Source organism: Lipotes vexillifer, unplaced genomic scaffold (genome assembly GCF_000442215.2).
Source record: "Lipotes vexillifer unplaced genomic scaffold, Lipotes_vexillifer_v1.1 scaffold311, whole genome shotgun sequence".
Taxonomy (NCBI): domain Eukaryota; kingdom Metazoa; phylum Chordata; class Mammalia; order Artiodactyla; family Lipotidae; genus Lipotes; species Lipotes vexillifer.
This window is the reverse complement of record NW_006791012.1, coordinates 5,672,008-5,698,718: the sequence shown is the minus strand read 5'-3', so window position 1 is coordinate 5,698,718 and position 26,711 is coordinate 5,672,008. Positions and strand designations below refer to the sequence as shown.

Below are 26,711 nucleotides of genomic sequence, written 5' to 3'. Positions count from 1 at the left end.
GTACTCATTTAATGCTTCTTTTCCTGCTGAATTGAATTCTTCAACTGAAAAGTGTTGTCTTAGAGCAAGAGTTCTTAACCTGGGAGCTATGGATAGAATTCAGGGGATCCTTGATCATGGCTAGGGAAAAAAAAAATTATTTTCTCATTTCTTTAACTGAAATTTAGCATTTTCTTCAATTATCAATTTAAACAACAAACCACTGTAGTATTAGCCATGCCTGAGACTTTTTCACCTTTAGAATCTCAGATATTTTCATATCACTTTACAGTGATATGATATCTACAGCTACCTTTTAAGCTCATCACTTCTTCATAATTGTAGCAGTTTGTACATCCATAAAAAGCACATTTGTTTCTCAAATTCCATTTTCCTGATATTTTCAAATACTTATTTTTCAATAATTGGTTTCTTTTGTAATCATATGGGGTTTTTTTTTGGTTTTTTTTGGTTTTTTTCGGTATGCGGGCCTCTCACTGTTGTGGCCTCTCCCACTGTGGAGCACAGGCTCCGGACGCGCAGGCTCAGCGGCCATGGGTCACGGGCCCAGCTGCTCCGCAGCACGTGGGATGTTTCTGGACCGGGGCACGAACCTGTGTCCCCTGCATCGGCAGGTGGACTCTCAACCACTGTACCACCAGGGAAGCACCATATATATTTTTTTAACTTTATTTTATATTGGAGTATAGCCGATTAACAATGTTGTGATAGTTTCAGGTGCACAGCAGAGGGGCTCAACCATACATACACATGTATCCATTCTCCCCCAAACTCCCCTCCCATCCAAGCTGCCACATAACATTGAGCAGAGTTCCCTGTACTATACAATAGGTCCTTGTTGGTTATCCATTTTAAATATAGCAGTGTGTACATGTTGTTCCCCAACTCCCTAACTATCCCTTCCCCTCATCCTTCCCCCCTGGTAACCATAAATTCATTCTCTAAGTCTGTGAGTCTGTTTCCGTTTTGTAAATAAGTTCATTTGTATCATTTCTTTTTAGATTCCCATATAAGGGATATCATATGATATTTCTCTTTCTCTGTCTGACTTACTTCACTCAGTATGACAATCTCTAGGTCCATCCATGTTGCTGCAAATGGCATTATTTCATTCTTTGTAATGGCTCAGTAATATTCCATTGTGTATATATATACCACATCTTCTTTATCCATTCCTCTGTCAATGGAATAGATAAAGGTTGCTTCCATGTCTCAGCTATTGTAAACAGTGCTACAATGAACATTGGGGTGCATATATTCTTTCGGACCATGTTTTTCTCTGGATATATGCCCAGGAGTGGGATTGCAGGGTCATATGGTAGCTCTATTTTTAGTTTTTTAAGGAACTTCCATACTGTTCTCCATAGTGGCTGTACCAATTTACATTCCCACCAGCAGTGTAGGAGGGTTCCCTTCTCTCCACACCCTCTCCAGATTTTATCATTTGTGGATTTTTTGATGATAGCCATTTTGACTGGTGTGAAGTGATATCTCATTGTAGTTTTGATTTGCATTTCTCTAATAATTAGCAATGTTGAACATCTTTTCATGTGCCTCTGGGCCATCTGTATGTCCTCTTTGGTGAAATGTCTATTTAGGTCTTCTGCCCATTTTTTGATTGGGTTGTTTGTTTTGATAATATGAAGCCTCATGGGCTGTTTTTAAATTTTGGAGACTTGTTGGTCACATAATTTGCAAATATTTTCTCCTAATATATGGGTTTTCTTTTCGTTTTGTTTATGGTTTCCTTTGCTGTGCAAAAGCTTTTGAGTTTAATTAGGTCCATTTGTTTATTTTTGTTTTTATTTCCATTATTCTGGGAGACAGATCGAAAAAGATATTGATGCGATTTATGTTAGAGAGTGTTCTGCCTATGTGTTCCTCTAGGAGCTTTATAGTGTCCAGTCTCACATTTAGGTCTTTAATCCATTTTGAGCTTATTTTTGTGTATGGTGTTAAAGAATGATTTAATTTCATTTTTTTACATGTAGCTGTCCAGTTTTCCCAGCACTATTTGTTGAAGAGACTGTCTTTCCACCTTGTGTAGTCTTGCCTCATTTGTCATAGATTAATTGACCATAGGTGCGTGGGTTTATTTCTGGGCTTTCTGTCCTGTTCCACTTATCTATATTTCTGTTTTTGTGCCAGTACCATACTGTTTTGATGACTGTAGCTTTGTAGTATAGTCTGAAGTCAGCCTGACTCCTCCAGCTTCGTTTTTCTTTCTCAATATTGCTTTGGCTATTTGGGGTCTTTTGTGTCTCCATATAAAGTTTAAGATTTTTTGTTCTAGTTCTGTGAAAAATGCCATTGGTAATTTGTTAAGGATTGCATTGAATCTGTAGATTGCCTTGGGTAGTATAGTCATTTTGACAGTATTGATTCTTCCAATCCATTAACATGGTATATCTTTCTATCTGTTAGTGTCTTCTTTGATTTCTTTCATCAGAGTCTTACAGTTTTCAGAGTACAGGTCTCTTGTCTCCTTAGGTAGGTTTATTCCTAGGTAATTTATTCTTTTTGATGGGATGGTAAATGGGATTGTTTCTTGAATCTCTCTTTCTGATCTTTTGTTGTTAGTGTATAGAAATGCAAAAGATTTCTGTGTATTAATTTTGTAACCTGCAACTTTACCAAATTCATTGATGAGCTCTAGTAGTTTTCTGGTAGCATCTTTAGGATCTTCTGTGTATGGTGTCATGTCATCTGCAAACAGTGACAGTTTAACTTCTTCTTTTCCAATTTGGATTCCTTTTATTTATTTTTCTTCTCTGATTGCTGTAGCTAGGACTTCCAAAACTATGTTCAGTAAAAGTGGCAAGAGTGGACCTCCTTGTCTTGTTCCTGATCTTAGAGGACATGCTTTCAGCTTTTCACCATTGAGTATGATGTTAGGTATACGTTTCTCATATATTGCCTTTATTATGTTGAGGTAGGTTCCCTCTATGTGCACTTTCTGGAGAGTTTTTATCAAAACTGTGTGCTGAATTTTGTCAAAAGAGTAATCATATGTATTTTATACACATCATAACATTATTCTGAGAAGGGGTTTGTTGCCAAAAGAATTCATGGGCCAAAGTCATTAATAACCTCTAGTCTAGGCTAAACTTTTTAATTCACTTTAAATAGTTAAAACCACCAGTGAGAAAAAGACTATAAAGGGAACCTTGATAGAAGTTCAATTAACAGATGAGAATTTAAATCAACTTTTTTTTACTTTTATTGCTCTCTAACACCAAAAATTTATATTTCCATTAAAGAATTCTTGTTTCTTTGCAAATGCATGATGCTGGCCCCAGAGAAAAACATTTAAAAGCAGTCCGTTTTTTTAATTGAAATATGCTATTAAAAAAAGATAATCTTTAAAAATCAGTATAATTTTCTTTATAGAAATAATGCTTCAAAATAAGTCATTCTCTTGAATTATTTCTTGTATGATTTTGAAGAGCCTGTGTCTGTCAAAGCAAAATGCCTTATTTTTCGTCAATTAAGTTATACAGTTGGCCCTCTGTATCCATGAATGTGGAGCCCACAGATACAGAGGGCTGGCTGTATTCTACCATTTTACATAAGGGACTTGAGCATCCCCAGATTTGATATCTGCAGGGGGTGTTGGAATCAGTCCCCCATGGATACCAAGAGACAACTGTATCTTTAGATATGACAGTTCTTTACCTGCATTTTCTTGCATTTGAATAAGCAAATTTAAATGCAGACAAGAGCATTATAAAATAAACCATTATTATTTTTTATAAAGTGAAGCTTTCAAGTTACTGTTTAAAATTTTGAAAAGCAAACATTTTTTATTTTACCTAGCTATATATTTTTAAAGAGTATGAGGAATCTCATTAGGGCTTAAGTTATACTTCTTTACATTATTTTCTTCAGAAATTTAATAATGATGAATATACCTTGGATTTACATATTATTACAAAGAGAAATATATCTCATTAAAATTTTTTCTCAATTAAATCTTAAAGGGCAGATGATTATAGCTTATTTTTTGTGTGTGTGGTACATGGGCCTCTCACTGTTGTGGCCTCTCCCGTTGCGGAGCACAGGCTCTGGACGCGCAGGCTCAGCGGCCATGGCTCACAGGCCCAGCCGCTCCGCGGCACGTGGGATCTTCCCGGACCGGGGCCCGAACCCACGTCCCCTGCATCGGCAGACGGACTCTCAACTACTGCGCCACCAGGGAAGCCCTAGCTTTTCTTTTTTTTCAATAAATTTACTTATTTATTTCTGGCTGCCTTGGGTCTTCGTTGGTGAATGCGGGCCTTCTCTAGTTGTGGCCAGCAGGGACTACTCTTTGTTGTGGTGCATGGACTTCTCATTGTGGTGGCTTCTCTTGTTGCAGAGCCTGGGCTCTAGGCACACGGGCTTCAGTAGTTGTGGTACATGGGCTTCAGTAGTTGTGGCTCACGGGCTGTAGAGTGCAGGCTCAATAGTTGTGGCGCATGGGCTTAGTTACTCTGCGGCATGTGGGATCTTCCCGGACCAGGGCTCGAACTCATGTCCCCTGCATTGGCAGGTGGATTCTTAACCACTGCGCCACAAGGGAAGTCCCAATTATAGCTTTTTGAAAGGATTTTAATTTAGATGATCCCATTCATTGCACAAGTCAATACATAATTGTTGTTATACTTTCCTTTTCATCACTTTGCAACTTCTTTTTTTTTTAATATTTATTTATTTATTTGGCTGTTCCGGGTCTTAATTGAGGCACGTGGGATCTTTAGTTGCAGCATGCAGAATCTAGTTCCCTGACCAGAGACCAAACCTAGGCCCCCTGCATTGGGAGCATGAAGTGTTAACCACTGGACCACCAGGGAAGTCCCACAACTTCTTACCTAATATCTACATTGAGTATCATTTGCTACCTACAGACTTATTTCCGGCTTTACACAGTTCTTCCGGATAACCCCATCTGCCCTTAATTGGACTTAAAACAGTACAAGAAACAATGCCTGTGTCTTAAGTTCCATGCAGATGCATAACATAACTGGCAGTGACTCCTTACCAATTAAATAACATCTAGCAATGAATAAGACTATTTTCTTTTAAAGACCTCTTTTTTCTCCACACACAGTTAAAAAGACAGTAGGTAATTGACTCTCGCAGAAGAGGTTAACCTATGGGAAAATTCCTTTATAAAGTCTTGACCTCGCTTACAAGAAATCTGGTTTGTTTTTAAATTTCTTTTAGTGCAATTAGTGTGCATAAAATGAATTGCTACATGAAACAAAATACCAGCAGGAGATTCCCCACAAGTAAGCTAATCATTTTCCCAGGTCTGTAAAAAGTGCTGAATAAAAATGGTATTTTTACCTGTGACATCTGATCTTAACCAATATGTCAGTGTTTTAGATAATTGGGAAATGTTTAGAATACTGCCTGTGGTGCTTTTCCTGATGGTCTGCAATTGATGTCTGTCAATCAAGTTGTCAGGACTCATGAGGAAGAAAATGACTTTAATTTTCCTAAAACATGTAAAATAACAAACAGGCCCAAACATGCACACCAACTGAGCCATTCTCTCAAGTAAATATTTTGAGGTACCTATACTATAAAGCATAGTGCTGTGAAAATTGAAGAGGTTTTAATATCACAATTTATTTTTCATTTTCTTTCTTATTCCATAACATTTATTAAACTACAGGAAGAATACAAGGATTAAATTCAAAGGTAGAAATGCACTGTAACATGTATATGCAAAAGACTGATTCCTTCTGAATTGTTACATAATTTCCTAAACTTTCTTTTTAGAAAAACTTTGAGTTATGATCCTGTATCTGGGTTGTTACAAAGATGAGACATTTTATATCCCAAAGCAAGAATATATCTAGAGGGTCCTTAGTTGTTCCAAGAGTATATCTAAATGTTTAGTCATATTTTTAATGCTTCCTAGCAACACAGCGCTGTTTTCAAGGGTTAGTTCAGGATAGTAATAATTAATTGTAAATTGAGAAACAGCTTTGATTCTTCAAAACTAGAAAAACCTGATGTGCCACAGTCATTTAAAGGCTAACAAAAGTTATACAATGCAGCCTCACATTCTAAACTAGGGTTGTACTACTCAAAACATTTCCTTCTTTCCAAAATGGATGAAGTGAAAATGAAGTCACTCTTCTCATGAAAATCAGTCTTAATTGGGCATTTTAAAAATGTTTCTATGTTTCTAGACTTAAGTAGCACTTACTTATATTTTATACCAGGCAATCTAGGAGTTAGTTCTTTTGGGATATCTACCTGTACTTTATCTTCACAAATCACTGCAATTACATGACCACTGAAAAGAGGGGTTAATAGGAATAATAAAGCTCCAGATGAATTATTATTTCTTTATACCCTAGTTCTTTATCACAAAAGTCTATTTTTTTGTTTGTTTGTTTTAACTCTCATTTTTGCTTGTTTTCTTTATTGGAGAAGAACATTTCAATTGTTATTAACTAATAAAAATGTTTTACTCTTGGATCTACCAAACTTTTACAAATTTCCAACTTGGAATGTTGCTCTGTTCATGTGGCATAATGTCAGTGGCATAATGTCAGTAACATAATGTACCCTCCAATAGCAACAAAAAGCCATTAAAATTTTGCATGTTTTTTTTAAAATGGTAACTGAATTGTGTTTTATTTTTAACTCTTTTTTGAGGTGTAATTGCCATATAACAGTACCTCAGTCTCAAGTGTACAACATAATGATTTGATATTTGTATACATTGTGAAATGCTCACCACAGTAAGTCTAGTTAACATCTGTTATTTTGCTGTTTTTGCTGTGTTTAAAATGTGATGATGTTTTAAGTTTCTTTAAAAAAGTTGAAATGTATGGATTATCTGAACTCTTCAATATATCTTCTGTTTTTGTTTCCTCTGAAGGCATATGATGGATTTGCCAGCATAGGAATTTCCCGGTTATTGGAACCTTCTGATATGGTTTTATTAGCAATTCCTGACAAACTGACTGTTATGACCTATCTCTATCAAATTAGGGCACATTTCAGTGGGCAAGAGTTAAATGTTGTTCAAATAGAAGAAAATAGCAGTAAAAGCACATATAAAGTTGGAAACTATGAAACAGATACAAATAGTTCTGTTGATCAGGAAAAATTCTATGCAGAGCTTAGTGATCTGAAACGGGAGCCTCAACTGCAGCAGCCTACCAGCGGAGGGGTAGACTTCTTATCCCAGGACGACTCTGTATTTGTAAATGATAGTGGGGTTGGAGAGTCAGAAAGTGAACACCAGACTCCTGATGATCATCTCAGTCCAAGCACAGCCTCCCCTTACTGTCGCAGGACTAAAAGTGACACAGAACCCCAAAAGTCCCAGCAGAGTTCTGGAAGGACTTCAGGATCCGATGACCCTGGAATATGTTACAGTACAGATTCAAACCACGCACAAGTTTTGTTAGGCAAGAAGAGACTATTGAAAGCAGAAACTTTAGAATTAAGTGACTTATACAGTAGTGATAAGAAGGATGTGTCTCCACCCTTTATTTGTGAGGAGACCAATGAGCAAAAGCTTCAGGATATAGACATCAGTAGTAACTTGGAGCAAGAAAAATTAGAGAATTCCAGACCCTTAGAATGCAGATCAGATCCTGAATCACCTGTCAAAAAACCAAGTTTATCTCCCACTTCTAAACTTGGATATTTGTACAATAGAGATGCAGACCTTGCCAAGAAAAAACGTAATTCCCTGAGGCAGACAGAGTCTGATTCAGATGCTGATAGAACCATCTTAAATCATGCAAATCATTCTGCAAAAACAGTCCAGGTAAGTGAGTTAGAATGATGAATACATATATGTAGTAAATAGTTATTCTTTTTTGTTGTTTCTTTTTGTATTCATAGACTACTTTACAAATGATTAAAGGTGAAGTATAATTTCCCATTTTAGAAAAACCTGAAATATACCTGCTCTTCATTTAAAGTTTATATTTTAAGCCTATAAATAAATCCCAATTTCAAGATTGAAGAATAAAGAATGTCAACTTTTCAAATCAAAATGTTATTGACCTATAAAAATATTTTACAGAATAAGTCAAAGCTCTTTCAGTATTCCATTTTGTAAGCATATCATTCTGGAAATGTATAATGCCAAATTAAAATATTCCCATTTACAGCATTTTCTTCAAATATTTTACTTGCGTTGCAATTGGTAATTTTAGTCCCATCATTATTTGTGGTTAAAAATCCCAGTAACGTCGAAATTTCTCCCCATGTGGGGAATATGGCATGGATTTAATTGAATCTGTGGTGCCATTAGTGATAAGATATACCATTATTTTATGTACAACAAAGAAAGAAAAACACTGCCAATAAATTATGATACATGGTTTTCTTATCACATAGAATTTTTATTTTATACCTAGTGAAAGAGTTCTTTTAGACTTATTTAGGCCTGGATTTTTTAATCATATAATGCTCTTATGTATACATAAAAAGGAATTTTTTAGGAAAATAAATTGGTTAAGGTATAATCAATTTAGAATTAGAGTTTAGACTCTAACTCCTATGAATCACTTTGTGATATAGAGTTGTCGGTGTTCCTGTTTTTCCACATAGTATTGTCCTCTGTGCCATCAAAAGCCTGATGTTACAACAGTGGTCTTGGAGAGCCTCTTTCCTAGAGTCCCCAAAGTTGAAACTATTTTCATAACAATACTAGAACTTTATTTACCTTTCGCACTTTCATTCTGTCACAAGTGTACAATGGTGTTTTCTGGAGGCTACATGGTTTGTGATATCTCAAGAGACTGAATACAGAAGTAGATATGAGTATATAGCTGCCTTCAATTAAGGCAGATATTAAAGATTGATTTGCAAAAAATGTAAAATAGTGCCGTTCTTCTCAGTTTTGTTTTTTAGTGTAGTTATTTTTATTAGAATATGTTAACATCTAATGGGTTTATTATAGCTATTTTAAAGGAATGAATAAGTAAATATTTTTTAAAAATTTTCCATTTAATTTCCAAAATGACAAATATCTATAGATGTAGCCCACATAAGGTAAAGCTTTTGGGGATCCTCAATTTTTAAGCATATAAAGGGATTCTGAGACCAGAAAGGTTGAGAACCTCTGAATTACAGCATTTCTTCACAGTTGTCTCTCAGATTTTCTTCTCAGTAATACTCACTGATAATGGCACTTTCTTTTAATTTTTTTTTTAATTATTTTTGGCTGTGTTGGGTTTTTGTTGCTGCATGAAGGCTTTCTCTAGTTGCGGCGAGTGGGGGCTACTCTTCATTGTGATGCATGGGCTTCTCATTGCAGTGGCTTCTCGTTGCAGAGCATGGGCTCTAGGCACGTGGGCTTCAGTAGTTGTGGCATGTGGGCTCAGTAGTTGTGGCTCGCAGGCCCAATAGTTGTGGTGCATGGCTTAGTTGCCCCGCGGCATGTGGGATCTTCCTGGACCAGGGCTTGAACCTGTGTCCCCGGCATTGACAGGCGGATTCTTAACCATTGCGCCACCACGGAAGTCCCAATAGCACTTTCTTAACCTTTCTCATAGGTCCTAACAAAAGATTTTCAGACAATAACCTGGAGTTCTGTTGCATTCTCAAATAGTACTCAAGGGGTTGTTAAATGAAACATCAAGGAATTATAGTCTTGCCACCAGAATTATCAAGCACATGCATATGTAGGTACTGATGACTGTGTCTTAACTACCACCTATATGACAGAGATATAAAATGTCATCAATTTTGTTTTCAGAGGTATTAAAACGTGCATCTTAGAATCAAAGAAATATAATAGCTAACAAAGCAAGCCCCTGTTCTCCTAATCAGAAATCTCAAATCAAATGTTCTAAGTACCTAAACTTTCAGAGTATCATAGTGTCCCTACAGAGTAGATAATCGTTAAACATATAGTGACTGACATTTGCAGAATTTGGTGAGCCTAAATTTGAATATCAATACAGATTTTTCTCGTAAACCAGATTTTTAAGGTAAAAATGTTTAGTTAAATCTGGAAATTGATTAGTGTTTAAAAATTAAAAATGCTCTGGACTAGGACTCAGTAAACCTGGATTCTCATCTTGGCTCTCATCTTGGCTCCAGTAATTACCAGTGTGACATGTTAACTAGCCATTTAAATTCTTTAAATCTTATTTTCTAAGTATGTTAAATGAAATAATCTCTGAGAGCCCTTTAAACTCTAAAACTCTGTCGTGCTGTGATTCTGTTCAGGTGATTTAAGTGATGTACAGTAAATCCACAGGATGATAGAAGCAGCATCTATTTACAACTCCATATATGTTTATTTGTTGGTTTACTGGTTAGAATTTTGCTTAGGGTAAATTTAAAAAAATTTTTGGCAAAAGTGTTCATTGCCCGGTACCGAAAATTGTAGTATAGGTGTTAATACTTGATAAGTTTTTTATTGTAGCTAAATTTTGTTTTTCTTTTGTATACTATATTTTATTGATTCTAAGACATACATTTTTTACATTTTAACTTCTCTGAAATCAAGACGTTACTTATAATAATATGTTAGAGTTTAACTGACAGTGTTCTTTCTTAGAAACTCATAAAATAATAGTGAGTCTAATAATTAATAGCCTTTGATTAGAGGAAATTTGATAATTTAATGTGACTGTATAGACTTAACAAGTCAGAATGTTGCCCATTTGAGTGGCTGATACATGTGATGACCGTTATATATCTTACACATATCTCAGACTTTACAACCCATGAGGTGAGTGGTTGGTGCCTATTATATATATATGGGAGAACCAAGATCTACAGAGTTGCCTAAAGGTCATATAATAAATGTTAAAAGTTTGAATTCAAAACCAGCCTTGTCTGACTTCAAAGTCTGTGCTCCTGAACTTTATGCTCACAATATCTCTTTGGTTTTGGCCATAACAGCACTAAAAGTAATTATAGCCCAGATGTAAAATAATCAACAATTACATTAAGTCCCTTGACAGTGTTTACCCCATTAGATTCTCCAGGAATTTTTCCTAAAGAGATAATAAGAACTGTGTACAAGAACTTACATATAAAGATGTTCACAAAAGCATTGTTTATGATAGTAAAAAATTATAAACAGCCTAACTATCCAATAATATAAGACAAGTTAAAGTATGATATGTTCATATTAACAGAATGCTAGGTAGACAGTTTAAAATCATTTCAAAGAAATATTTAAGGATATGAGAAAATGCTCATAATATTTAGACTATTAAGTGGAAAAAAGCATGATTCTACAATGATTATCCCTGGGTGCCAGGATTGCTAATTTTTAAAAAATATTTCTTTTTTTAAAATTGAGTTGTAATTCATGTATTATTTTCAGGTGTACAACATAATGATTCAATATTTGTATCTATTGCAAAATGTTCACCACAATAAGCCAAGTTAATATCAGTTACCATACATAGTTGCAAAAGTTTTTATTTTCCTTGTGATAAGAACTTTGGAGATCTCTCTTAGCAACCTTCAAATATGCAATACAGTGTTATTAACTATATTTACCATGTTGTATGTTATATTCCCATGACATACTCATTTTGACTCCTTTACCCATTTAGCCCACCCCCAGCCTCCAGCAAACATCAGTCTGTTCTCTGTATCTGTGAGCTTGGTTTCAGGGATTTTTTTTGTGTGGGTGGGGGGCGGGTTATTTTTTAGATTCCACATATAAGTGAGATCATAGGGTATTTATCTTTCTCTGACTCATTTCTTTTAGCATAATGCCCTCAGGATCCATCTGTGTTGTCACAAGTGGCAAGATTTAATCCTTTTTTGTAGGTAGATAATATTACAATGCATGTGGCTATACAGTTTGCCCAACATCATTTCCCCATTGTATATTTTTTTACTCCTTTGTTGTAAATTAATTGACCATATATGTATGGGTTTATTTCTGGGCTCTCTGTTCTGTTCCATTGATTTATGTGTCTGTTTTTATGCCAGTATCATACTGGCGTATATATTATAGCTTTGTAATAGTGATATAGTTTGAAATCAAGGAGGGTCATGCTTTTATTTTTCTTCTTTTTACTTTTATATATTTTCTAAAATTTCTATGATGAATATGAATTGCATTTTAATCAGAAAAAAATTTTGTGTTTATGTGCTCTTAAGACCAAAGCAGTTTTTCACTGTGTAGCTGATTGGAATCCCTAAAGGACTGTATAATCACAGAATTTAGAGCTAGTGGGAACTTTAAGATGATCTACTCTTAAGTATTTGAAAAGTTTACAGTGAGTGGGATTTTTTTTTAACATCTTTATTGGAGTATAATTGCTTTACAATGGTGTGTTAGTTTCTGCTTTATAACAAAGTGAATCAGCTATACATATACATATATCCCTATATCTCCTCCCTCTTGCGTCTCCCTCCCACCCTCCCTACCCCACCCCTCTAGGTGGTCACAAAGCACCGAGCTGATCTCCCTGTGCTATGCGGCTGCTTCCCAGTGAGTGGGATTTTAAAGATGATCTCCCTTCATTTAAAAAATGAGGAAATTGAGAGATTTTTAAAAATATATTAATAGTTAACATTTATCTGGTGCTCACTACATTACTCTCTTTCACTTAATCTTTACAATATCTTTATGAGAGTTGATCTATTTTTAATCCCCATATTATAAATAAGGAAACTGAGGCTTAAAGAGATTGAGTAGCTTGCTCACAAGTTATGCAAGTAATGGAACTAGGTCTGTCTGACTTCAGAGTTCTTAAATATCATGTAATGGTTTTAAGTGACCTGTTCAATGTTGCATTGCTTATTATTAGTGGAAGAAGGATTAACAGTCTTGACTGCCAATTCAGCATTCATTTAATTAATTTTGTCTGTTTTTTGAGAATATGTCGATTTGTAACCAGTTCAAATGCAGTTATGAACTCTGTTCTATTATGTCCTATCAGTATGAGCTAAAAATCTTTCATTATTGCTTATACATTTCAATTGTATCTATTAAGAATTTTTGTTTAATCCTCTTAAAACCTTGGGTGATGAAAATGTTCTAGAATTAGCTAGTGTTGATGGTTCACAAACTTGTGAATATACTAAAAAAAATCACTGAATTGTAGACTTCAAGAAAAATCTTTGCCTAAAATTACAGAAAAAAGTTTAAAATTTGCTGTATCAAAATACAAAGGTCACAAAGAGACCCAAAAATGATGTACTAAATTTTTTTTTGATGTACTAAATTTTTTAAGTTTCACATTATTACCAAATAAAGTAATAGGTTGCTGTTTATTACCTCTTCCTTGTGACTGAACCAAAACTATGCAAAGAAAAGGAATTAAAAGAAATTAAGTATTAAAGTCATAGTCATAGCCATCTAAAGTCAGAAGTTGGCTACTTTAGTAGAGAAAAGGAATTTGAACTATACACACTATGAATATTTGTGCTTTGGATTAATGCCACCATTTAAGAGCTGATTTCCATTGAGGTTCTACCTGTTTTTCTCCAAAAATATATTGTAAGATTACAAATTAATCCAAGAAAATACTGTTCTAATTCTGATGTTTAATTGTTGTAAGGAAAGTGAGCCATAGAGAAAAACAGTATTATTTTTCTTCAAATAAAATACGATAGCTTTGAATTTTCTATAAACGTTAAATTGTCAAGAATTTAAAGAGTTGTTGCCACAGATAATTCAAATCTTTCAAAATGCAAATTTGGAAGACACCTTGTTATCAATTCTATACAACTATAAAAATAAAACTACGAACTTGAAAAAATGTCTTTGCCAGATTATACTGTGATTAGCAAATTTGAAGAATGTATATAATATGTGTATGGACCTTATACCTTATGAGACTATGTTCTAATGAAAATGTAATTAAATTTAACCCAGTTTTAGCCAGTAAAGGTATAGTTCCTTTTAGTCAAGATATATGTATTCATTCCACAGTTTCTAGTCAACATTAATATTTTCTATAGGTAATCTCATAAAACTACAATCTTATTCCTGACCACTATTATTTTGACGAATTGTATAACTATTGATTAGTTTACAAAAATGGATTACATGGATTTTTTGGGTTTTTGTTTGTTTGTTTTGGCTTCTAATTCTGTATCTTTGTTTTTAAGCATCGAATGTTATCCAGACAAGAAGAACTCAAAGAAAGAGCAAGAGTTCTGCTTGAGCAAGCAAGAAGAGATGCAGCTTTAAAGGCAGGGAATAAGCAGAATACCAACGCAGCCACACCACTCTGCAACAGGCAGCTAAGTGATGTGAGGAACATTGGTTAAAAAAAACATACATTGTTCATTGTAATCCTGGGGGTGTAAATAAGAGTAACTTATTTATATTTTTGATAAATTATTTTTCCACATACTGTGTATACTGTGGGTGCTTGGTACTTTCGTTGAACTGATAAATCCATACTTGGAGGAGCAGGTTGTAATTATTCCTACACAGCAGTATTAGCTGTTAGAAAAAGTAAGATCCTGGAGTATAATTTCCACATATACATGAATAATCTGTTTTTTTGTTAATTTACACTTTGTAATTTAGTTGTACTTTGTTTAGGATTGTATTTTTTCAATGGAAGTTAATTTTGTTGGAAACATTAGAATATAATAATGATGCCTACAATTTATTGAAATATTGGGTTGGCCAAAAAGTTCATTCGGGTTTTTCCATAAGACCCAAATGAACTTTTTGGCCAGTGCAATACTTAGCATATATTCCAGGCACTATAATGGATGTTTTACATAATTTTTATTTTACCTAACCTCATGAAGTAGATATGCAAACTCCTTTTTAGATAAGAAAACTGAGGCTGATAGGTAAGATAATATGTACAAGGTTGTAGTCGATAAATGATGAATTCAGGATTTGAACCCAAGACTTACCAGACTCCAGAGTCAATCCTCTTTCCTATCATATACTGCCATCCCTATGTTAAGCCATATTTTTATACATATTTTTGTGTAGTGCCTCACAGATAATAATGAACATATAATAATAGATTTAGATTTAGGGGGACATGAACCTCTTCATGAATCTGAAAATTATGACAACCCTGCCTTACCCGCAATTTTACATATACATAAAACTGCATGTTCTTTTTTTTTTTTTAATTAAGATTTTATTTTTTTAGAGCAGTTTTAAGTTGACAGGAGAATTGAGGGGAAGGTACAGAGATTTCTCATATACCCTCTCAACCCACACATGCATAGCCTCCCTCCTTAATAACATGCCCTGCCAGGGTGTTACATTTGTTAAAACTGTGAACCTACATTGACACATCATTATTACCCAAAGTCTGTAGTTTACATTATGGTTCACTCTTGGTGTACATTCTATGAGTTTAGACAAATGTATAATGACACATATCCATCTTTATAATATCATACAGAGTATTTTCACTGCCCTAGGAATTCTTTGTGTTTCACCCATTTATCTCTCCCTTCATTCCCAACCTCTGGGAACCTGATAATTTTATTGTCTTCATAATTTTGCCTTTTCCAGAATGTCATATATTTGGAACCGTAGTATGTTGCCTTTTCTGATATGGCTTGTTTTCACTTAGTAATATGCATTTAAGGTTCCTCCATATCTTTTCATGATTTGATAGTTCATTTCTTTTTAATGCTGAATAATATTCCATTGTCTGGAGGTACCACAGTTTATCCATTTACCTACTGAAATGCATCTTGGTTGCTTCCAAGTTTTGGCAATCATGAATAAAGCTGCTGTAGTCATCTACATGAAGGTTTTTATGTGGACTTAAGTTTTCAGCTCCTTTGGGTAAATACCAAGGACGTTTGCTGGACCTTATGGTAAGAGTATGTTTACTTTTGTAAGAAATCACCAAACTGTCTTCCAAAGTAGGTGTACCATTTTTCATTCCCACCAGCAATGAATGAGAATTCTTGTGTTTTACATTCTCGCCAGCATTGGGTGTTGTCAGTGTTCTGGATTTTAGCCATTCTAATAGGTGTGTAGTGGTGTCTCATAGTTTTAATTTGCATTTTGCTGATATATGATGTGGAGCATCTTTTTATATACTTATATGCCGTCTGTATATCTTCTTTGGAGAGGTGTCTCTTAAGATCATTGGCCCATTTTTTAATCGGATTTTCTTAACTGTTGAGTTTAAAGAGTTCTTTGTTTCTTTTGGATACCAGTCTTTTATCAGTTGTATCTTTGCAAATATTTTCTCCCTGACTGTGGCTTGTCTTCTTATTCTCTCTACACTGTCTTTCACAGAGCAGAAGGTTTTTTTTTTTGCAGTTTTTTTTAAATTAATTCATTCATTTTTTAAAATTTTTGGCTGCATTGGGTCTTCGTTGCCGTGCGCAGGCTTTCTCTAGTTGCAGCGAGCAGAGGCTACTCTTTGTTGCGGTGCGTGGGCTTCTCATTGCGGTGGCTTCTCTTGTTGTGGAGCACGGGCTGTAGGTGCGTGGGCTCAGTAGTTGTGACTCGTGGGCTCTAGAGCGCAGGCTCAGTAGTTGTGGCGCACGGGCTTAGTTGCTAACGCGGCATGTGGGATCTTCCCGGACTAGGGCTCAAACCCGTGTCCCCTGCATTGGCAGGCGGATTCTTAACCATTATGCCACCAGGGAAGCACAGAGCAGAAGTTTTAAATTTTAATGAAATCCAGTTTAACCATTAGTTCTTTCATGGGTCATGCCTTTGGTGTTATATCTAAAAAGGCATCACCATACTCAAGGTCATTTAGGTTTTCTCCTATGTTATCTTCTAGGAGTTTTACAGTATTGTGTTTTACATTTAGGTCTGTGATCCATTTTGAGTTAAATTTTGTGAAAGGTGTAAGGTCTGTGTCTAGATTTATTTTTTTGCATGTGCATGTCTGGTTGTTCCAGCACCATTTGTTGAAAAGATGATCTTTGCTCCATTGTGTTGCTTTTGTCCTATGTCACAGACATTCATTTTGGGGGTGCAAATGTAAGTAGGATTATGTTTTTAATTTCAAATTCCACTTGTTCATTTCTGGTATATAGGAAAGCAATTGACTTTTGCATATTAACCTTGTATCTTACAACCTTGCTATAATTGCTTATTAGTTCCAGGAGAGGTTTGGCTTCTTTTTTTTTTTTCCTTCAATTCTTTCAGATTTCCTACATAAGATAATCATGTCATCTATGAACAAAGGCAGTTTTATTTCTTCCTTCCCATGCATACTTTTTTTAATGCCCTTCAGAGAATAACCTCTGAACTTGACCACTGTTTTTCAGACTTCGTCTTATTTTTCCCTTTCTTTAGTATTATTTTGTTTTTCTTTAAGTGAAGTATAGTTGATTTACAATATTATATTAATTTCAGTTGTACAACGTAGTAACTCAATATTTTATAGACTATGTTCCATGTAAAATTATTGTCAAATATTAGCTATATTTCCTGTGCTGTACAATATACAGACTTCAAGTCTTTACACAGTAATGTGATATAAAATCAGTGTAGTGGGCCACAGTAATTTTATTTTCAATGAAAAGGAATAGAATATTTAAATGAAATAGAAAATATCAGAATTTATCACACATCATAGTACTTTTGTGTGAGACTTGTTTTATTACATGGGTATGTGTGTTTACTGGATCTTGATATAAGATGTATTTTTAATTGTGGGTCATGATAAAAATCTTTGAGAGATGCTAATCTAGATGGCCATTTTTTCTGAGGAAGAAATTTTGTAGTCTTTATACCAACTCTTTCAGTGCCTAACCATCTATTATATCATCAATTTGTTGGTTCAGTCAGATATTTATTGAGTGTCAGAAATTAGTATTTTTGTAGAGATAGAAAAGACTAAGCTTCGGGGACTTCCCTAGTGGTCCAGTGGTTAAGACTCCACGCTTCCACTGCAGGGGGTGCAGGTTCGAACACTGGTGAGGGAACTAAGATTCCCCCCCCCCAAAAAAAAAAGAAAAGACAAAGCCTCTTCTCTCATGGAATTTACATTTTGGTGGGAAGAGACTGGTAATAATGAATAAATAAGTTAACTACAGAGTGTGAAAACTACATGATATAGTAGAGGATAATTTGAGTAGGTAAGAGTGACTTGAGGAGGGGACATTTGAACTAAGACTTGATGGGAGAGAAGGATCCAGTTAAGTAAATAGCCACAGAGAGAATATTCTCTTTAAAAAGAAAGTTATTTTGTTGATATTATATTTTATTTGTGATAAATTTTGTTTCATAGTTCTTTCAGGCTCTAAAAATCATGGAAAATTTATAGCTCTATATTTTTCAATATTGATTGATATTGTGTTGATTTTAAATTTAGAACACCTGAGATTTAAATGATTTGTCTGCCAAGTAGATCTTAAAAAGCCATTATTTTACCTATGTGTAAATTTTACATATATTAATAATTGTCATCTAATGTTTATAAGCACTTACCATGTATCAAGCAGGATTCAAAGTGCTTTCTTGTGGATTTTCTTGTTTAATCTCCACAACAATTATATGAGTTAAGTATGATCTCTGTTCTATAGTTGAGAAAACTGACATACAAATTAATGAGTTGCCCATGGTCACACAGCCTATAAGTAACAGAGCCAAGAATTGAACCTAGACAATTTGACTTCAGAGAGTATGTTTTTAAAGCATTATGTTTTATTTCCTTCTTGTTTATTTTTCTGAAATCCTTGTGAAGTAGGAATAGATATTACTGTTGTATCCATTGTAGAGGTAAGAAAACGAGTTAGGAAAGGGTGTTTAAATTTACCTAGGGTTGCAAACAGTGGCAAACTAGGCTTAGAATTCAAGTATCCTGATTTTTAAAGCTGCTTGTTTTTTCATTCAATTTATTCATTTATTACTTTAAACTGTCAACATATATTTTATTGGTCATCTCTTCTTTTTAAGGCACCAGTAATTTTGCTTGCACTTCTAATTTCCCAAATAAAACTTAAACTTTTAGCTAAATTACATGAGTGTGAATTCAGTATCATAAGTTAACTACTAAAACATCGCATATTCTATGTCTGTGACATCTTACTGTATCTGTAAAATATATAACTTGGATTTTAAGAAACATGATGTTAGTGATGTTTCATCGAGTTGGATAATACTGCTGGTAGCATGTTACTTGCCACATCTTTCTGGAAAGCAAGTAAACTTCTTTAAGAAATGCTCATTCCATTTTATCCAATAATTCCACTAACAAAGATCAATATGCATGTTTTCATCACATAGTTATTTATAATAGCAAAAGTTACGGAATGGCAATCACTCAGACTAGGGGAATGATCAAATAAATTACAACAAATATATATTTGTTATGTAGCTATTGAAAATTATTCAGTAATGTTTTGAAAGAATATTGAAAGGACATAGGGAAATGTTCACAGTGTCATTTTGTACAAAAAGAAAGATATAAAATAGCATATGGCATATGAACTCCATTTTGAAAGACTGTTTTTATATATGCATTGAAAAGTTCAGGAAGGAAAATAATCAAAATATTAATAATATTCATCTCGGGCTTCCCTGGTGGCGCAGTGGTTGAGAGTCTGCCTGCCAATAGGGGACACGCGGGTTCGTGCCCAGGTCCGGGAAGATCCCACATGCCGCGGAGCGGCTGGGCCCGTGAGCCGTGGCCGCTGGGCCTGCGCGTCCGGAGCCTGTGCTCCTCAACGGGAGAGGCCACAACAGTGAGAGGCACCCCAAAAAAAAAAAAAAAAAAAAAAAAAAAATTATCCCTAAGGGTAATATAACCAATGGCTTACAGAGTTTTTTCCCTTTATTCTCTCTTTTAAAAATATGTCGTGTATAGATAAATATTTTAAACTAGGGAAATGTTTGGTATCCAAAAAGGATGTTTTTAATAGATTGTTTTCTTAGCATACCCAAACGTACTTGACCATAAAGCTATTTCATTTAAACTAATGTTGTGTTTCAATATCTCTAAGGGTGTGTGTGTGTGTGTGTGTGTGTGTGTGTGTGTGTGTGTTTTAAGAAGAGATGTTGAAAGAACTGTTCACTTTTACAGTTGATGATATTTGTTTGTGCTTAGGTGTGGAATAAATGGCGCATTCAGTACTATCAATTCTGTTCACATTGAGAAGACATTTGCTTACTTTATTGCATTTGTTTCCCACTTACCCAAAGTTGTACCCTACTGCTTATGAAACTATGCTTCAAACAGTCCCAAAGATATTTTCCCTACCCTTCCTCTTTCAGGTTATCTTTTGCTACATTATAAAACACTGAAAACCTATTGGCATAAAATAACCATTTTATTATGCTTACAGATTTTATAAATTAGGCCTTAGGATAGGACACTGGAGGAATGTTTTATTTCTGTTGCATGTTGTCAGGGGCTGGTTTTCTTCTAGGAACTATGCTGTCAGTTGGAACACCTACATGTGGCCTGTCTATATGGTTTCTCTACTTGGGCTAGTTTGGGCTTCCTCACAGCGAGTGTCCCAAGAGAGTAAAGTGAGCTCTCTTATGCATTCTTATGATCTAGCTTTAAAAGTCACCTTTGCCATACTGTTGACCTGAGGAGACACAAAGCTACACCCAGGTTTAAGTAGCAGAGACATAGTCCCCACCACACTGTAAGAAGAACGTGTGGCATGGAAGATATTGTTGTAGCCTCTTCTCAGTTATAGTTTAAGCTCACTTTAAAAACTCTCTTGCGCATTCTACTGTTGCTCATTTTTCAGATAAGTCAAGCCATATATAGTTGTGTTGGGAAGAACATCAGTTCCATGACCTAAATAGTACATCCTGGGACTGTTGCTCTAGTTTTGACATTTGTTACTCTGTGGGCCTTATAGCTAATATTGAAATGATTTAAGAAAGAAAATGTAAAATATCAGGTAACTCCCGTTTCACAAAAGAAGTTAGACCTTGCCATTGCTTTTCAGATTTTCAGTTTAGTATGCAACTTTATAATCAGGTTGATAGCTTTTCCAATGATATGGTAGTTTTCTTAATTTGATCATTTTCTTTATCATTTCTGGTAGCTCTTGTACATACAGGTTTGAGTTATTTAGTAGTACTGTCCATATTTTGGAAAAGTAGTATGGCCCCAAAAAAAAAAAAAAAAAAAAAAAAAAAATTATCCCTAAGGGTAATATAACCAATGGCTTACAGAGTTTTTTCCCTTTATTCTCTCTTTTAAAAATATGTCGTGTATAGATAAATATTTTAAACTAGGGAAATGTTTGGTATCCAAAAAGGATGTTTTTAATAGATTGTTTTCTTAGCATACCCAAACGTACTTGACCATAAAGCTATTTCATTTAAACTAATGTTGTGTTTCAATATCTCTAAGGGTGTGTGTGTGTGTGTGTGTGTGTGTGTGTGTGTGTGTGTTTTAAGAAGAGATGTTGAAAGAACTGTTCACTTTTACAGTTGATGATATTTGTTTGTGCTTAGGTGTGGAATAAATGGCGCATTCAGTACTATCAATTCTGTTCACATTGAGAAGACATTTGCTTACTTTATTGCATTTGTTTCCCACTTACCCAAAGTTGTACCCTACTGCTTATGAAACTATGCTTCAAACAGTCCCAAAGATATTTTCCCTACCCTTCCTCTTTCAGGTTATCTTTTGCTACATTATAAAACACTGAAAACCTATTGGCATAAAATAACCATTTTATTATGCTTACAGATTTTATAAATTAGGCCTTAGGATAGGACACTGGAGGAATGTTTTATTTCTGTTGCATGTTGTCAGGGGCTGGTTTTCTTCTAGGAACTATGCTGTCAGTTGGAACACCTACATGTGGCCTGTCTATATGGTTTCTCTACTTGGGCTAGTTTGGGCTTCCTCACAGCGAGTGTCCCAAGAGAGTAAAGTGAGCTCTCTTATGCATTCTTATGATCTAGCTTTAAAAGTCACCTTTGCCATACTGTTGACCTGAGGAGACACAAAGCTACACCCAGGTTTAAGTAGCAGAGACATAGTCCCCACCACACTGTAAGAAGAACGTGTGGCATGGAAGATATTGTTGTAGCCTCTTCTCAGTTATAGTTTAAGCTCACTTTAAAAACTCTCTTGCGCATTCTACTGTTGCTCATTTTTCAGATAAGTCAAGCCATATATAGTTGTGTTGGGAAGAACATCAGTTCCATGACCTAAATAGTACATCCTGGGACTGTTGCTCTAGTTTTGACATTTGTTACTCTGTGGGCCTTATAGCTAATATTGAAATGATTTAAGAAAGAAAATGTAAAATATCAGGTAACTCCCGTTTCACAAAAGAAGTTAGACCTTGCCATTGCTTTTCAGATTTTCAGTTTAGTATGCAACTTTATAATCAGGTTGATAGCTTTTCCAATGATATGGTAGTTTTCTTAATTTGATCATTTTCTTTATCATTTCTGGTAGCTCTTGTACATACAGGTTTGAGTTATTTAGTAGTACTGTCCATATTTTGGAAAAGTAGTATGGCCAACTTGGCTGACAAAATTAAAAGGGAAAATACCAAATTTCATCTCTGGAGCAACTGAATATGAGTTAAGTGATACTAAAAGTAGAAATTATTTAATCTCTCTAAATCTGTTTTTCCATTTGTGATATGGAGGCAAAGAAAATTTTTTTCTCCTGTGTGACATTCAAATTAATTGGTGTCCACGGTGGAGTGGGTAAGGGAACCATGACTAATGCCATCCCCACTTCAGTGTCAGCATCCCTTTCACTCTGGAGAGATCAAAAGACTTCTGGTAAATAAAAAGCAGGTTTAACTAAGAAAAAAAAAAATCTGGCATCTAATTTAGTGAACTGCTGCTACTGTTTTCACTTCCTTATGCTCTTTAATTTGAGCCTTAATTTACCATGCCCTTATTTTTAAATTCACTATAAATTATCTTGCGTTTATAATGTATACTTTGGTACTAAGAGTCTAATTGCTGGCAGGGAGAGATAGATATATACCCGCAGGTACCCACGGCTTTTTGTGTTCTTAGTTTAACTGAGAGTTCCCAAGAGTGAGAAAGAAAAAAAAAAAAGTTGGTACCCAGGAGTGACCCCAAGTCTTGAATAAATGAGTCACTGACCTTAAATCTTCAAGAGTTTACCGAAGAGCTTAGTTACTCTTAGGAGACTGCTGATATAGGACTTCTTCAGCAATTTCTCTTATCCTTCTAAACTTCGTTTCTATACAGCTAATCTAGGACCTTCTGATGAATACCAGGAAGAACGAGTAGAGCTATTTTAATAATTGATGTTAGAGTTCTTAAATAGAAGTATAATTGCATGAGACAATGTCCATCTACTCTGTACATGTTAACCCCTTTTGAGGTATCTAGTTTGTATCTAGTTCTGGGCTGAGAGAGAGAACTTACAGAAGATTCAGAGAAGTGTTAAAGGATCGAAAGGAAAGGTCTACTTTTAAGGAAAGACAGGCTTATGAAATATAAAGAGAGAACTGAAATAGTTTAAGTAGTAATTTGAGTATATGAAGGCTCAGATTCTTTCTGGTAACTCCCGCTTACCCAAGAGAATAAGTTCCAAACTACTCAAAATGGCCTCATATAAAAAGTTCTTGCAAATCCTGCCCCTTCCCTTTCTAGCCTCATTTCTCACCTCTCTCCCATTTTTCACTCTACAGTCTAACTCAACTAAGTTGCTTAGAATGTGGCATACTCTTTCGTTCCTGTATCAAGCATTTGCTGTTCTCCCTGAAATGCCTGCCTTCCCTTGTTAGGAAAATAACTTCTGTGAGTACCTCTGTCATGGCTCCTAGCAGCAAAGTTAATTCTCCTTCCTGTATCTTTTTCTAATATATTGTACATATTACTACTGCCACATTTATCCCATATAATTATCTAATTATACATCTCTCTCTCCCTCAACTGTGAGCTATTCAAAGTACAAGAACCTTGTATCCCCAGCACCAAGTATTAATATTAAGTAAATGTTTGTTCAATGAATAAGTGAAAGGAGGGAATAGTGACAGTCTATTTTTCATATCTTCTGAGTATCAACTAAGAAAAACATGAGCTTAAATATGAAAAATTGGGGTTGCTATAAGGAGTTTCTTGGTAAACAGGGGAAAAAAACTGACTCTGAAGGTCTTTAGAGCAGAACTGATTATCATTGGTCAGAGAAAGTTAAAGGGTTCCCCTTTCTCAGATCAGTTACAGAGATGACATTTGCCACTTGGGGGCTCGAGGTTCCCTGTATCATCCTTTTCTTCCTATTCTTGAATCCTACATTTTGATACCTTTCTTTGTTATGGTGTGTACACACCAAATTCTTACACATACCTACTCTTCCCATACTCTGGGATCTCTCATTAGAGTTCAGCTCCCATCTCTGCCTTGAATCACATCACTCTAAGCAAACATTCCCTCATATAAAATTAGTATAGCTTTAGGCTGGAAGGCTAGGAAACAATTTCTAAGACACTGAAGACAACTCTTGGTAATATTTTCTTGTGGATCCTCATGTACAGACTCTACTTAAGTTATCTTCAGGAAATATTTGAGCTGTAATTTCTCTTAAAAGGGAACTTAAAAACACAGATAAACCTTATAATTTTTCGTAATTTTTGTCAAGATTACCATTGCATGTTTTAATGAGAACTTGCTGCAAGTACATAATGAATTTAGATCTTTTTTAGGGAAAGTAGTTTACATTATTCATTTGTATCTCGGTGCCTTTAAACATTTGTTTAACCTGTTTCAGGTGTTTTCTGAAATTAGTTTTCTATAGGAGACAGATTTCATTGCTCTGAGCTCTGTGATTTCTATTTCTTTGCTTCCTATTCCTTTTGAGATTTTCATGTTACATTTTACTAATATAAATTTTAAGTGTGATATTTGTTTTGTTCATTATTTTCCACGTATACTTAAAATAACTTTTTTCAAAGTACAACTCAGGGGTTTGACAGGTTCAACAGTCTAACCATTATATAGCCAAAGGAGCTTCCTTGACTGTATAATATATTTAAACTTAAACTCTGAGAAAAATGTAATAATTTTTTTCAAGAAAATATTTCCTTTTTTATTATTTTTCTTTATTACTCAATTCTCACACTTCTTCCCCAAGAAATGCATAGAGTTTAAGAAGCTAGTCTATTTCAGACTCTTATGCTTATTACTTTACATTAGAATATAGTTGCTTTTTAAAAAAAATACATTTAATAAATCCACCATGACATTTAGTTATACTCATGTAATTATAACAGATAGCTGAAAGACATGTTTGCATTTGATATACTAAAGTTTAGGATCAGTACACTCTAAGAATAAGGGGTGACAATCCTGCTACCCACACTCCTTGGAATTGCTATTAGGATATGAAGCACTTTGAACCTATCAGAAGAAGGATGCTATATAGGTTTAATTATACCTTTTTGTTTTTAAGAAAGAATGAAATCTATTTTATAAATAGAAAGTCTAAAAAGAGAATTGGGAATGATTCTTCAATCTAGTTTAATCACTTAACAGTGAATTTATAAATATGTTTTTCATTTTTTCAATCATAAATTATGTAACATAAGAATATGGTTTGCACATAGTTGTTAGATACCTGGAATTTTGTTTTGTTTTGTTTTGTTTTTGTTTTTTTTGGCAGTACACAGGCCTCTCACTGTTGCGGCCTCTCCCGTTGTGGAGCACAGGCTCCGGATGCGCAGGCTCAGCAGCCATGGCTCATGGGCCCAGCCGCTCCGCGGCATGTGGGATCTTCCCGGACCGGGGCACGAACCCGTGTCCCCTGCATCGGCAGGCGGACTCTCAACCACTGTGCCACCAGGGAAGCCCTGGAATATTTTTTAAAAGAAAAATCAGCCAAAAAATCACAACATTATTATAATCCAGACTTGAAGTTTTTTGTCTGATATTTAATCTGCAAACATAGTGAGTGACCCATTACAATTAATTGGCATAGGAGTCCACCCTCACTTAGCAGGATCAAACTGCAAGTTAGCAGCAAGTCCTGAAAGGTTTGTAATATCTGTCTTTATATGTTTGTAATATCTGTTTGTAAATCTGTCTTTAAATCTAAAACCTCTAATAACATAGAGAGTAAGAATTTGTCTTATTTACAGTTTTTTATTCTCTGTATGAACTGGAATGTCTACACCCAGGGCACAGGTTTGCAGTAATATTTGAATCCTCTAAAGAAAACTGTGTATATGGGAAAGGAATTTCAGTTTGGTCAGTCCTTAGCTAACTACAAAGATCAGTAATCAAAAAAAGATACAGTGACTTTTTTTTTTTTTTACTGGTCATTAGCAGTGAATCCAAAGGGCTTATTTGGTAAGAATGCAAGCTGCTCTTTTGCGAATTAAACCTTTAATGGGTATTTTGTTGATATGAAGGAGTGGGACATCAACCTTGTACTTTTGATGTTAATTGGAAAATATTGATTTAAATGGGACTAGTCCATTGTGCTGATAATTGTAGCAGATGTAGATAAGATCACTAGATCTTTTCCAGATAATCAAAGAAGCAGTTACTATCCAATTGGTAAAAGACACTAAATATCATCATATCATCTATCTCTGAAAGAAACTTTACCCATAGTTTTCATATATATATGTGTCCCAAGTATGTCTCATCGTAAAAATGTATGTAAGATTATGCTTATATGTTTATGAAGATCGACTGTGTTACATTTAAATGGCTAGCCTCTAGGAATCAAGCTTTAAAGTTAAGGTCAAGCTAAAATTTTTATTTCTCCTGATTACATATATTATTAGTTCTATTACTAGGAAGTAGTAGGTAACTTTGCACTTGTAATTTTAAAAGAACATCGGTTATTATGAAAAGAAATCTAAAACCTCTAATAACATAGAGAGTA

At 34.8% G+C, this 26,711-nt stretch overlaps 1 protein-coding gene across 3 annotated transcripts in view; it reads left to right on the top strand.

Annotated features, from left to right (window-relative positions):
* EHBP1 (EH domain binding protein 1) overlaps positions 1-26,711 on the top strand; it is a 361,704-nt gene that overhangs the window by 249,091 nt on the left and 85,902 nt on the right. For all 3 annotated transcript variants that reach the window (XM_007464127.1, XM_007464125.1, XM_007464126.1), the window contains 2 exons: positions 6,881-7,780; positions 14,059-14,202. In XM_007464127.1, the coding sequence (XP_007464189.1) occupies positions 6,881-7,780; positions 14,059-14,202 (1,044 nt within the window). The remainder of the gene's footprint in view (positions 1-6,880; positions 7,781-14,058; positions 14,203-26,711) is intronic.